The 15268-nt window shown below is 42.2% G+C and overlaps 1 protein-coding gene across 1 annotated transcript; it reads left to right on the forward strand.

Annotated features, from left to right (window-relative positions):
• Window positions 1-237: 237 nt before the first annotated feature.
• Window positions 238-4318, forward strand: LOC119430890 (uncharacterized). Its single transcript, XM_037698388.2, has 3 exons — window positions 238-726; window positions 2300-2730; window positions 3889-4318. Exons 1-2 carry the CDS (start codon window positions 403-405, stop codon window positions 2687-2689), a joined length of 714 nt encoding a protein of 237 aa, XP_037554316.1. The 5' UTR covers window positions 238-402; the 3' UTR covers window positions 2690-2730; window positions 3889-4318.
• The last annotated feature ends 10950 nt before the right edge of the window (window positions 4319-15268 follow it).

Consider the following 15268-nt stretch of genomic DNA (forward strand, 5'->3'; position numbering starts at 1 on the left):
GAAATTTCAAATTTCTTCCCGTACTCACGTTCGACTGTTGCAGCTTTAAAACACAGCATAGAAAATGTATTCCATCAGAGTATAAGAACAGCTGCGATTGAATGAATTCCTATGGACTGTACGCACTTCTTAAATGAATGTGTGATTTAGGGGCCCATAGGAGCGGTTCATTGGTTCTGAACGTTTTCAAGCGTTTTTTACTTTGTTTTGCTGATTACGAAAAAAAGCTAAACTATCTGCATGAATATTGTTTTAAATTTCAGTGTAGACATGAAGCCATAGACGTAATAGTATTGTGCCCTTTGGCTGCGTACGTCCTGCAGGCTTGTGGTACTTACCTATAGGGAATGCTACTGTTATACAGTTGTACTTCATTGAGTTTCAATACCACTTTTCTTTACAATGCAAAACGCCATAGTGCTGTCACGTTTCCAGTTGCTTTTCTCCCTGGTATTGGCAAGTGACGGAGTCGCTGGTCTGCGCGGCTACCGGCTCTTCAAAGGCTCTCTGGGCAGCGGCATCAGTCAGCGTCTTGGCGGCGGTGGCGGGGGCTTCAGCATGGGAGGTTTGAGCAGCTTCGGAGGATTCGGACACACTGGTGGCGGCTTTGGCGGCGGTGGCTTCAGTACAGGCAGCTTTGGTGGAAGTGGCTTGGGTGGCGGAACCTTCGGCGGCGGAAAGCGCAACCAAGTCTACATTGTCGAATATGTTCGAAGCAATCAAAAGGTAGGTGTGAACAATACTGAAGCTATATCACACAGTCAGGCTAAACCCGACAGGCCAGGTGTCACGGTCGATCAGTGGGATGAAATGTAACGAAGATGGCAATTATTAAAGTTTCAAGTTTTAAGTTTACTTTTGTTTCCAAAAGGTTGGGGGAGGCGTAGAAAAAAAGCTTCAAATGCAGATTGAAAAACATCCTGCCCAGACACCTTACGAAGTAAACGCACTGCACGGAGGATGCGCGAATTTACCACGCTTTACAGAGAAGTACATCGTCTGCAGGCTTGTTAGCCTGACGACTAATTTTAGGAAAGGCAACTCCCGATAGATTGCTTTGGAACACGTCGGATGCGTACATGAAGTGTAACTTTGTTAGAACAACTAACTTGAGAATAACCTTAACTATCAGCATAGGAGGGAGTTATGTAAAAAGCGCACTCAATACAAAACCTTATTTGCATTCATATCATTAAGTGCTCACTGAATGTAAGGTTTATTAGTCAATGTTTAAAAAAGACACTAAAAATTCTGCCTAGAAGATGCTGCTTAATTTATAAATTAGCTGACATCAGCCGATGGTATTTATTAATGAACTGATTGCTCAACAGAGCGCTCAGTGCTAAGAAAGCGTGCAGGTGAATAAGTTTTGTTATAAAGGCTAGCAGAGATAAATACCCGCCACAAAGCTCCTTCATGTGTCGCGACGCCCCTAGATCTAGCGTCCAAAGCTTGAATTAGAAAAGCACTCTTCGCTGCCGGAATGTACCATTCTACCAAGCCACGAGATCGATGATGCTTACTGCAACTGTTGGACCAGATCTCTTTATGCCATGAAGCAAATAGCCATACACCATACATGAATCAATAGAGGAATCAAATACGCTTAATGTAACTGGATGCATACTTATAGCAAGTTAGAGTTTACAAATTATAGGTTCCAGTTCTTAAATTACCGGCAAATGCTTTCTGAATTCGATCAGTGAAGTCGGATGAAGCAAAACGAGGGGAACAGGGAGATGGAACTGTTTTAGAGTGAATGTAAATATGATGATTAGGATTATTAGGATGCTGATGATGATAGTGATGATTATTATGATGATATACCGTAGTCCACTGGCATCAATTTTATGCAAAAAATTACTCGATCACTCCTAAACTGCCGAACAATAAATAGTTATTTCTCGCTCTTTGGATCACCCCATACCATTGTTTCAGCAACACCTGCAAACTTCATGTCGCTCTACCGCGAACGAATTATTCACTTTCTTCATTATACAGACGCCTTTTAGGCTGCGGAATAAGCTTCCTGATTATATTTACATTATACAGCATTATTAACTTCAAAGTTGTGGTTAAAAGCTATAACCTTAAAAACTTCTTGCAACATTTGTTACTTAGGTGTCCTCCACGTCTCGTAGTTTTCTTTGTTGTTTGTGTCCACCACCGCAACCCCCTAATGCAAGAACCGTTTTTTGGGCAATTTATGAACCAACAAAAATGACGCAAAAAATTGCATACCCTTAACAATGGCTTATATGATGGGCGGTGGCTGTCACTTCCTAATCTGGCTTTGCAGGGCCACAGTTCTGGCTTTGGCAAGTCGGCAGGAGGGGGCTTTGGCTCGGGGCCCATCTACATCATCCAGCAGATTAGTGGCGGTGGTGGTGGTGCCGGTGGTGGCAGCGGCGGTTTCGGAGGTGGCGGTTTCGGCGCTGGGTGGAAGCCCGGAGCCATGGGTGGATTCGGTGGTAGTGGATGGAAAGCCACTGGCGGTGGCGGGTGGAAGGCGACCGGAGGCTCTGGTGGCGTGTGGAACACAGGAGGTGGCGTCGGTGGCGGCTGGAAACCAGCAGGTGGTGGTCTAGGAGGAGGGTGGAAGGCAGGAGGTGGTGGAGGAGGTGTCACTGACACCTACGTAGTGATCACCAGCAAAACAAGTGGAGGCGGAGGTGGTGGCTGGTGGTGAGCAAGTGGCTCACTTGCAAGAACTTGACGGATCTCTCTCAGGTGAGGATGGTGCACGAACCTTCTTTATTAGACAGAGGTGTGTACGACGCTCAGCTGGCCGTGTTTGGATGAGTTGCAATAGCAAAGAAGGCATGTGATTGTGCCAAACAAGTCTTCATCTGCATGATTTTATCAACGTTTTTGAAATTGAAAAAGTATATATCCTAATAATTAGCGAGAACGTTTTATTCTTGAGTCGTTCCCAGTTGGAAAGCGTATAGATATATATCTGAGATATAAAAAATACATAAATAACTATAAAACCAGATTGCATTACTCGAGGTACATTGACCATCAATCGCCATCATAAGTCATTAAAGGGTCTGGCACAACTTGGGTTCTTCCATCTTCTATATTAAGACTTGTAGAAGTTACACATAGCAAGGGACCTAATAAGCAAGCATGAATTTTTAGTTTACGCTATAAAAAGCCCTTGTCCACATCGTGTATCCAAGATATATCGTAGCATAGGTGCACTTTGGTTTTCTGAGGACAGCAGAGTAGCTGACATGGAAAACAGAAAACAAGAAACAAAACGACTGAAACACGTAACTAGAGTATTTATGTACGAATTTCAGACGAGAGGGTTCGTAAGAAATTCGGCCGTTTTTACCTCGTTCCTCTTCAGGGCAGCGCTGCTTCCATGAAAGAATGATTCACCAATACCCGGCGTTAAAAATGAGATCACGCACGATGCTTTGCATGCCTTGCAATTGGACTTTGCCGTTTATGTTACACCACGTCATATTAAGGCGTAAATTTGACGCCTTTGATAAACACATACCACAAACTAGCAGTAAGCACTGTTAAGTAGAATAAAGTGGGCAAAAGTGAAGTTTATGTGTGCCTTACTCCTCGCTTTCTCACCATTCTTTTTTTTTTGTTCTTAACCTTTTTTTTTTCAGCTGCAGGGTATTAAATCTGACCCGTGTCTTGTTGTCCCTCTGTCTTCCCTCCTTTCTTTCCTCCTTCTCGCAGTTTCGCAGTAGATTAAGAGTACTCAAGCGTATAGATAAACAATATACTCGGTATACTAAGGACGTGTACGGTAGACGAATCAAGCTACAATACTTTGCTTTTCCTATTACTCACATGTTTTTTGTTCGTGTGAATAACACTAAATATGTATATCTTTCCTTTTTCCTTTTTGCACGGCAGGTATTTCAGCAGGATGGATTCAGGGGTCATGTAGCGCCATAACTGTGGCCGTAGACTATTCCATTCAACCTTGGAAGTATTCCTGAGCGGCAACTTCGGTGTCATGCAACAAAACAACCCGACACGCACCCTCCTCTTTTGTACAAAAGCTAGCGCATTCTGCACTTGCGAAAAAACCCTACCAAGTCAACTTGCATCAACATCTTTCATCATCGCCTATCATGAATGACAACTGCGATAACACTGGCTCGCACTGAGACGTGAAGTCTTCATAACGCACGAATAACACAACTTGAAGTCCTGCTCACGTCGTCACCTTACAATGTGCTAAAATGTGCTGAAACCACAGTTGTCATGCTGTCACTTATAGCTGATCAAACGTTTCTGAACAAAGGCTTTAACCGTGATGCTGCTTGCAGCGCCACACAAAGGCGAAGAAAAGTGGAGAGATACTGTACGTTTTGCTGCATTTGAATGCAGACTGCGAAAATATTACTGCAATAAAATTGCCCTCCTATAACCTTGCTTTGTTTTTTCATCGCCGCATTCGACGACAATTACTCACGCAGTCAATGTTTTCGGAAATATGGCGAATGTTCGGATCCACAAATGCTAATATTAAATTAAAATTACAGTCTGCCGTTTTATATGAAAAAGAAAACGGCATATGATTATGAGGAATGTCATATAGTAGTAATTTTGCGCAGTAATTTTGACCCCGTGGAGCTTTTTAACGTGCACCCAAGCATATGCTTTGTTGCATTTCGCCCACATTGAAATGCGGTTGCCGTGACCGGGGTCGAACGCGCGACCTCAAGCTCAGAAGCGCAACGACATAGACCATGCTAACATGCCGGGTGTAAATGCTAATATGCAGCTAAAGATTATTTCAAGACTGAATACATTTGAAGTATGAGGTAAATGACAACTAAAACACTTTCGCGTTTGCTTAATGCTATTCGTGAAGGTTATATATTCGAAAGCCACCGTGGGGTGTGAGAAGTCGGTGACCACTGCCCTTCCCTAAACGCATATATATATATATATATATATATATATATATATATATATCACAGAAACATATTAACACCACATGAGAGAAAGGTAAGCAACCTAACAGTTGCCTCCTGAACGAAAGGAACACAACGCCCACCCGCTTGAAGAGGAGACAAGTCAAAAGCGAATAAAAAACATAATAACAACAACAACAACAACAAAAATAATAATAATAATAATAATAATAATAATAATAATAATAATAGTAGTAATAATTCTAAGGAACATCACAAACAGCAGATTTCATTGCACACAGATAGATAATTAGCTAGAGAGGCTAGAATTGAGCTGCGTAGATGGGAAGCGTTCCAGAATATCCTTGTGGGCCCCGTACTGCATAAATATTGATCTTTCTTCGAAAAAAATAATAAATAAGTCAGCCAGCAAAGTTCTCGAGAGACGAAGCTACTGGAACTTCCTGTCGCCGTACAGAGCTATGATTGCTAGAAGGTGGACACTATTACCGGAAGCGCTCAAGTGTTTCTCTGCAGTATCAAGAAGCCGACGCAAAGGGTTGGCGCACGTCCTTGCAGGCGCAGGCGATGTGCCACATTGACGATATCTTGGCGGCACGTTCATTCCAGTGTGAGCATTGTAAGCGATTGTATGTGGGTAGCCGTGGCCTCACCGGCGGGAGGATGTGGGTTCGATTCCCACAACCGCCGAGCCGCCACTGCTTCAAATGGGCACAAGTGTACCCCTTGGAAAGGAGCATTCGCCCTAAATTCCTGTCGAAACCACCGTGAGCAGAAAGAAAAGGAGGTTCGGGCTGCTCCCATGGTGACAATTGCCCATGTGGCGCCCCAAATGCACCTATTGAGGTGGGGTCGCCTTCGGGTTAGGGACAAATACGATGGTTCGACGGGAATTTAGGGCACAGGAAGCGATTGGTAACACATTTATTTAAAGGGCTAGTCATCTGTCATTGGTTAGCCGAAGAAAGATAGCCCGCTTGAAGTTTTTTATTCGCTTTACAGCAGCTATAGTTGAGTGGAACAGTCTAAATCCTCATGTGTTTGTTAACTTCAATTCTGTTGACACATTTCAAAAAACACTGGAAATGCTGTTTGTATGAGTTTATGTTGATTTACCCATCCTGTAAGAGCCTGATAAGGCTAACAGTATTCTAAATGAAAAATACATTATTGAATTTCCCTTTGTTAAGTTAATAAATCATGCTACACTGTGGTTTCGTTTTTAACACGATAGCGTCAAGGGCCTGTGCCGCAGAAAATCTGACGTCGGCGTCGTCGCACGTGAGCCCGCCGGCATCGTTGGCGGAAATAATCATCCCAAACCACATCATCCCGAACCACCCCGACCGCGCACGCCCTTCGCGTGGCGCAAGACGTTAGTGAACAAAATTAAATTTCTGAAAGTTAAATTCGTCAGAAAAATAATAAAGTACGACTTAACCACAACCTACAGACGTGATAGCGTCGAATTGTAATTTGAATATACGAGAAAAAAGTCTGATAAGCCGCCAGGGATTTTTGAATGCTATCGCGTTCCACACTCAAAGGCGAAGGTTATGCGTCCTCCAACTTTTTCTGCCTGCATTATCTACTAACATGGCGTTAATCAATTTCACCAATAAAGGAAAGTTTCAAATTGACAATGGAAAGTTCATAGACTGAATTCTTTCTTGTTACGAAAATCGTTGATAGTGTTATCCCCCACAACATTCGTTTTTTCCAAACTTACTTCATAAGGTGTAATAAAATCTTACTTCAACTTCTAAGCACCTATTTGCTTAGAAACAACAACCACATGAACAGCAATGACACAAACAGGGCCAAATTCCGATACCTTCATCACGTTAATTAGCAAACTTTGTTATCTCAGACGAGGATCATTTTAAGCTGCCTTACCTCAGAGAGCCAGGAGATTGGAAAACGCCACAAAAAAGTAGAAAGAGGATGCGCGCACTGGTAGCAACACAAATTTTTATTCGAAATAAACGCGTTTAAGAAGGGTGCAACAAGTGAAACTTCATTGTTTTCTTTAGTCACCATTTAGTTGCTGTCCGCCATAGGCAATGTTTGGATAAATGGACTGTCATTTTTTAGATAGATCCACAGATAGGACGCCGACGCTGATTCATGTATGCCCATTGCTTCCATTATTTCGCATCACAGCCTGCTGTCGGATGGTGCATCGTAAGGACCTGTACGTAAGGAAAGTGAAAAAACAGAGATGTTTAACTGTCGTCCTATTTCTATTCTCTCGTCGGTTAGTAAGATTGCTGAGAAGTTATATTGTAAGTGCGTCAGTATTTATTTAAATAAATAATTTTGTTAAAATCTTGTCAATACTGGTTCCGCGCTGGCAGTTCGACTAACTTAGCTTTAATATCCCTAACCGACTACATTCGTCACTCGAGTAATACTGGTAACTTCGGTGATTCAGTATTTTTCTACTTCACTAAAGCTTCTGACACGATTTATAATACCGTACTTTTTAGTAAGCTAGAAGCCCTGGGAATTACCGGTCCAATACTAAAACTCCTAAAAAGTTACCTGCATAATAGAGAAAAAACTGTTTTTTCAGGAGGTGCTCACTCTGGCACTAAAGTTATTAATCATAGTGTAACACCTGACTCCATACTAGGTCCATTACTATTCACCATTTATGTTAATAATTTACCTAATTGTCTCAAATCTGCACATTGCGTACTATACGCTGACGATGCTACGATGTCCTTGTGTGACAAATCTTTAACAACCTTCATTTTTAAAGTAAACAACGAGCTTGAACAGATTTTTTCATGGTGTTTTTCCAATAATTTAATTATCAATCGTACCAAAACTCAATTCATGATTTTCCAAATAAGCCAAAGAATACCACCCGGCATGCCTGAGATAATTATTAATGGTCATCACGTTCCCATCTCCGACTGTCTATTATTTTCGGGCGTCAAATTAGACCATAACCTACAGTTTTCTCAACACAGTGCCTTCACTAAACAAAAGTGTACCTTCGGTATTAGAGCATTATAGAAATCGGGAGCATAATTTTCCAAAGCCGCGTTATTAGAGTTATACTTTGCGTCATTCACAGTCACATCAATTACGGCATCGTTTCCTGGGGAAATGCATATTACTGTCATATCGCGTCTACTCAGCACTTATAAAACCAAGCGATGTGCATTATCACGAACAGCGTTTTTTTTTTCGGGGAATGCAACTCTGTAACTTCGTGAAAACAACATTCTTCTTGTGACGAGCTTGTTCAGCTATCATCTCCCAATTCTGTTTTATAAATTACTAAACAGCTTTCACACGAATTCATTGATTGAAGGTATCTCATTAATAAGAATAATACCAGGTTTGCTCGTACCTCCAATTTTGCACTGCCTATGGTTCATTTTAACTATGTAAAAATGATATCGTTATTGACGGCTATAAAACTACCGAGTTGTTTACCCAACACCATTAAATCTTCATCATCTTGTCATGCGTTTATGCGTGCACTTAAGCATCTTTACATATATAACTAAGTTTACATCGTTCATTATACTACCTTTGCCATTTGTATGTACTATAGGATTGTATACTGATAATTGTATTTCATTTGTTTAATTTTATGGGTTGCACTTTACGCCATTGTGTTTGTTTATTTTACCTAGCTTGCTCGTCTTTCATACGTCTCTACATTGTTATTATGAACCGAGTGTCCTATGGCAGTCTTTGACTTTGGGACCCTCGTCTGTATATTGTTTCTAATCCATTCACTGTACTTAAAGAACAATAAACTGAAACTAAAATTACCCTGGCTTATTAATAATGATTGTCTCCCCCCTTATGTAATGATCCACTAGGGTCCCTTAAGGGTAAATAAATGATGATAGCCATGATGATGATGAATAAAATTAAAAATGTTAGTCTTAACACCAGAAAAAAAACATCCTAGCAATTGACGCTATCAACAGGAGCATGATGGGCACTCTACGTAAGATAAGCAGTTCGGCGACATCAAACGCCGATATCTGATACCTAAGGAGGGTTTCCCCATAACCAGCGTCATCGGTGATATACTGCCAAGGTGGACTTCCCGATATTTACAAAGCCTGCTAGCGAACAGCTGTTGCCATTATGCACATCGGCCGCCTTGGGGACACGCCCTGTGAGAAGGTTACATTTAAGGCGACTCCGTAGCCGCATGTGTCAAGCTTCGCCCCTTCCAACACACAGTCCGAAAATTCAATCCGAAACCATTTCAGCGTGACGAATTCCTGAAGAGAGGAAAAGCAAACGTCACTTGTACAAACTGAGTTCTGTGTGCCCAGTGTGCGGAGCCCCACTCAGTTACGCTCTTCGGCAGTTCAGGTTTCGTTTAATGAGTTAAATTGGCTGGGATTCACTGTGCTGCTGAAATAAATAGCGCCAGCTTTTTACACGCCTGACACCAGTCACGAACTTCTTGGATGACAGGTTTCAAATCTTGAATTAGGATCAGTCCGCTAACTCCTTCAGTTAAACATTTATTCCAATATTCACAATTGCTTGTCTAATTACTACCTCAAGTCGAAAGTGTATGCATCGGTGGTGAAAGCAATACCACGCTGAACATTACCATGAACATCAATAATTAGTCTCAGAGATGGCCGACCATTTTCTTATTTATTTGAAAGGTACCAACTTTTTGTAATCGTTTTGGTAAGATAAGTTTTTTTTGTCATTGTGATCATTGTTATAATCTCATATAGTATCGTCTTTCGAACATTTCTGATTTCGAAGTCACGCAGTTCATGGCCCACATTCCCCTTTAAGAGAGAATGCATGCATCGACTGTGTGGAAACGTGGATTCTCGGAATCATTCATGTCCTCTCAAGAAAGATTACTGAGCCCAAAAACGGTCGACGTCCAGTCTTCTGCCAGTGAAACCAGGCCAGATTTGACAACTGAGCGTTCCGAGCGCGCTCACAAGAGCAGGGGCCTTGTGCCAAGGGCAGTACTTTTCCCTGCAGCCGGCGAGAGGCACCCTACAAGTGATATATCAGAATATGTTTACCCTTTAGGATTTCTCGCCGTTTTGCAGCCCCCGTTTTATTTTTCCTGCATTATAGGAGGCGAACTTATTGCGGTCGATTTAATAATCGGAACCATTTTCTCCGAACATTCGTATTCGATTTCATTAAAAAAACTTTATTCTAGATTTCTTACGAATCAGAATAAAATATTTACTTTTCTGATGTGAGATGTGGGCCTGCTCCCAATCGAGTTTCTCACCTGTTGTTTAAAGAAAGAACGATAAGCTTGACAGCGTCTGCGCAGAAGCTAGGAGGAAGTTAGCAGATAGCTGTTAGTAAAGAAGCAGACCACGCTGTTGCTAATGCAGTTACGTGTGCGGCTGCGGTATCTCTTGCGCTGGCAACACCATAGACAACTAAAAGCAGCAGGCAAAGACTCCACTGTGTAGTCGTCCTCCCCACAGTTTCGTCTTCTCCTCCTACTTGAGGTTATCCATCGCAACAATCTTCTTTCTTGGCAGACTCTTCAGGGAGGCGCTTGCCATGCCGCGGTTTTCTGCGCCTCTTCTGTCGACTCCTCATTTTAATCCGTAATCATCTAGAAATAATTTATACGCATAACCTCATGAAAATGCTATCGACTTCTTTTTTATTTTTTTGCAGATTTTGTTCCTTTCATTCATCAATGCCAAGCAGTATAATGAACGAGGCACAGCCGCCAGCTTAGCTTAAATGCAAACTAAGACCCGGTATTTGTTGTGCGCTGGTAATATCGGAAGCGTCGTCGAGTGCTTAAGACATTGAAGTAAGCTTGACTGCCCACCTGTCCAAAACTCATTAGCGGTCACGCGTTTCATGCCTAGCATCAAAGCCTTATATTGTAGTGCGACAAGACTTACTCAAGAAAAAGCAAACATGCTTTCTCTCTAGCAGCGGATGCTGGATGGGAACGATGCACCGGTCGACCTTTCACTGTGTTGTACTTCATCTTGTGGCCCCACCTACGGCACTCGCAACGATGAGCGCAGAGGTCCAGTCAGCCGCCTGATAAGCTTCGAGAGCAACAGAATTAAGGAGGGCCGCAACAGCGGTCCCACTCGGCACCGAGATGCATCACGGCTAGTCGCCTTAGAGGACGCACGTTCCACTGACCGACTGACAGCGCGGGGCGCACGGAATGCGCCGCCGCTGGTCGCGCCGGAGCGCTCGTGGCCGCACACCGTCTATCTTTAGGGGGCCCGCGGCGGGGGTCCCACCTGCACGCCCGGGCCCTCCGTCAAGGTCGCCTCCAAGGGCTGCTGCCCTGATGCGCGCCGCGAACCTTTGCCCGGCCTCCCGCTTTCAGAAAAGTAGCTTTCAGTTTCGTTGCGCTCCATTACAATGTTTGGTTCGTCCACTCCAAGCAACGTTGTGCTTTTCCACCGAAATCACTCTATCTGTTTCTCGTTTATGTCCCGCAGTCGTACAACGACTCATTCGGCACCCTTCTTGTAGAAGGCACTCGGGAGCCTTTGTTCTGTTTGTGTATACTTTCTAAACATTTTCGGCCAAACTGTTTAGGCAGTTGGTAGACATGCAGGAGTGCCCAGGCTCCGCACACAGCGATACGACTCGGTTTGGCAAGGATGTCGATCAACTGTTACGATTTTCCATTAGTGAAGTGAGTTCCCTGGAATTCGGTCCTGCTGGAATCTTTCGATAAGACAGATGTGTGGACACGGCGCGATCTCTTTTTCTTACGTGAGCGGAAAACCATAGAAAGCTTTTACTCCTCCCAAACAGCAACAATAAAAGCAGATTCACTTTTTTTTTTCAATGCGCACTGGTATTTTTTTATCCCATTGATATAGTCTTTGAAACTTATCAATGTATTTTTGATAGAAAATACGGGTTAAGGTTTCTGTCAAATTAAGCCAAGAAGCACTTCAAGGAAGAGTTCTCACTCCATTCACAGCACATTTATTCACGTCTTCAAGAGAGATTTGAACTTGCAGCTATTTTCAGAATAGCACTCTACTCATATTCATTGACAGCGTATGGAAATATATTTTAATTGCAACTTACCAGGCTTAAATAGAAGCGTCAGGGAAATGGTGATGGTGCCCGTCAAGGAGAGTTAAAGGGGCCTCAGTGCTTCGTCGCACAATTACATAAGTAGGTGAGTGGGCTGTTCGCTCGTAGGCGACCCTCCCTTACATTAGGCAGCGAAATGTATCGCATAGGATGTCCCAATTATATTGGGTGGAACCATCCAACCGTCTATCAAATTTACTTCGGAACTCTATTCAATCTATCTGATAGCGTCTGGAAAATGTTCGGTTGCTCTATGCTGTCAGTTTTTCGATATGAAGCCCTGGAAAGCTTACAAACAATGGGTTGAATACTCAGTTTGTCATCTCGCGGATGCGTTTAACCAATTTTGCATTCTTGAGACAACGCCACCAAACGATTAAATTTGTGTGCCAACCGCAAATGTCCATTAACGATCTTTTTGAGCCATGTTTGTGTGCACGATGTTGTCTCGGTATTCGTTGAGCTCAAAAATAGTGCTCCTTGTGATGCGGATAACCTGCAGATTCGTCATGAAACACATGTCCTGCACCTTATCATTGTCCCTCTTCACTTCATACATACATACATACATACATACATACATACATACATACATACATACATACATACATACATACATACATACCCACACACACACACACACACACACACACACATATATATATATATATATATATATATATATATATAGTCAAACAGTTACTTTGTCTCCTAAAGTGCAAGTTGAAGGGCTGTTGTTTATAAAGAAGGGAACAAGCATGACTGTTAATTGTTGAGCGAGTAGTCTTATTAGGTTAGATACTTCTTCAATGAGAAAATTAGTCGCCGGTACCGACTGAAGGCGCCAACATCTAAATATCTTGTATCAAAAAAGAAAGAGAGCACATTTAATTACAGAGGAAATAACACAACGGAAATCAAGACTCCTTGATATGTTCACATTAATTAGATGCCTTAACGTCTAATTAGAGTGAGCTTAGAAAAAATTCATTGCTAGGTAACATTTCGATATTTTTGCCAAATATATTGAGCACTATCATCGTGCATTTATTTTAATTGAAACTAGAATGAACCCTGCGTATTTGTAACACTTAATTTTATTTCTTGGGTCATAGGTATATGTGCATGATTACGTTCGAAAGTCACGCCTGGTGCATTAGAAACGAGCTTCGTAATCATGGGTAACCTGCTCCTTTTGATACGATGGGGTAAACTAATGCAATAACGAAAGAGATGGTGGCATAATAACAAAGAGTTCCACAGTATTGCATTGCCTCAGCACAATGTCAACTTACAGAATATTTTTGGCAACACCTCAATACATATGTTATTTTTTTCATTTACTACATAAGGTTGGGATGCCACAATCTATTCAAAGCGCTACCGATAGACGCAATCACTATGACCATGTTTTCTTTGAAAGCAGATGCCTTTTAAACAATATGTCCCAATATTGGCGACCATTACAGCTACATTGCGTTCTAAAATGCCATATGAAGGACTGTTGTACGTAAAGAGGGGAACAAGAATGTGTTTGTTAATTATAGACTGATTAATGTTATTCCGGTATTCTCCAAAGCATAGGAGATACCATTTCTCATTTGTCATGAAAAGTCTTAGTTAACAACGGTATTATGATTTTCGGAGAAACCGGTTGATAGAACCGGCTTTCCTGCATGAAAAAAATGTACAGACTATAAAATTTTAGCAGAAGAACATTGTATTAGGCGCATGATTAGATTCTACCAAGGCTACGAGTTTTCTGGTAATATAGGTAAATCCCTGACATTAATGAAGTTGTATTGATCATGCAGACAATAGTAGGTTTAAATTAATGATTTTAAATCAACAGTGCAACCAGTTTTTACTGTGCCCTAGGCAGTATTCTTGGTCAGGTTTCATTTAATTTATATTCTAACAACATGGTAAGCATAACACCTGTTTCATATTTACGCAAATGACATTAGTACTTCTTTAAGAAAATTCCCCAGTTCAGTTATTTTGCAACGCAAATGTCTTGATAAAAAAAGCTACAAGTGTATTAAAGTACCAATTGAATTTCCGTCAATGTAACGAAATCGAAGGCCATGCTTTCCCGACCCAAAATAAGAAATGTGAAAAAAATTATACAATAATATGCAAGTCTGAAACAATAGGTTTAGTTAGGCTATTCAAATCTCTTGGCATCCAATTCTCCGAAAATAGGGCGTGGGCGAACACACCGACCATACTGCACTAAAAATATCGAAAGCCATCAGTGACGCATATTCCCAGAGAGACGTTCTCCCACGCAAGGCGAAACTAATTTTATACAATGGGTTTTCCCGCTCACTTCTCAACTGCTGCACACTTGTATGAGGTGCAACCACATTGTCCAATTTACGTAAATGATTAGTTCTCCAAAATAGAATTCTCCTCATTATTCACAATGTTCTATATAGGCAACCTGAACCAAGCATTTTTTAATAGTTTTATTTGATTTACTTATTAATGCATATTGTAGACCACATTGTGGTCCTTGCAGGATGGGCAGAAATTGAATAAAAGACATATACAAGATACGCCCGTATACATTCATAAAGTATATATATAGACTTTACAATGATATATTGCTCAGAGAAACACTTCCTTAAAATATCAAAACACAATACCTTAATCAAACCATGGTGCAAACAGGCAGTTTTTACCACAGCGAAGATGAGGAGATGATGGCCACAGTGGGGACATGGAGGCGCAGCTTTTGGCATCTTACCGTCGTACTCAAATTTTATAAACTTTTTTCAAGTTCACAACAACAGTAGACAATAAAAACCACCTTAAAGAGCGATTATGTCCCATACTTGTGATCGGGTCTCAGGAGGTTATACTGCCCCTCGCGCTCGTGCCACCACTCGCGCCTGCATCGTCGTCTTCTTCCACAGCTGGCTCCGATGCCGCTCATCATGCCAGCCTTCAAATACTGCCCCTAGTGCTCATGCCACCGCTCGCGCCTGCATCGTCGTCTTCTTCCACAGCTGGCTCCGATGCCGCTCATCATGCCAGCCTTCAAATACTGCCCCTAGTGCTCATGCCACCGCTCGCGCCTGCATCGTCGTCTTCTTCCACAGCTGGCTCCGATGCCGCTCATCATGCCAGCCTTCAAATACTGCCCCTAGTGCTCATGCCACCGCTCGCGCCTTCGTCATCGTCTTCTTCCACAGCTGGCTCCGATGCCGCTCATCATGCCAGCCTTCAAATACTGCCCCTAGTGCTCATGCCACCGCTCGCGCCTGCATCGT

Source organism: Dermacentor silvarum, chromosome 1 (assembly GCF_013339745.2).
Source record: "Dermacentor silvarum isolate Dsil-2018 chromosome 1, BIME_Dsil_1.4, whole genome shotgun sequence".
NCBI lineage: Eukaryota > Metazoa > Arthropoda > Arachnida > Ixodida > Ixodidae > Dermacentor > Dermacentor silvarum.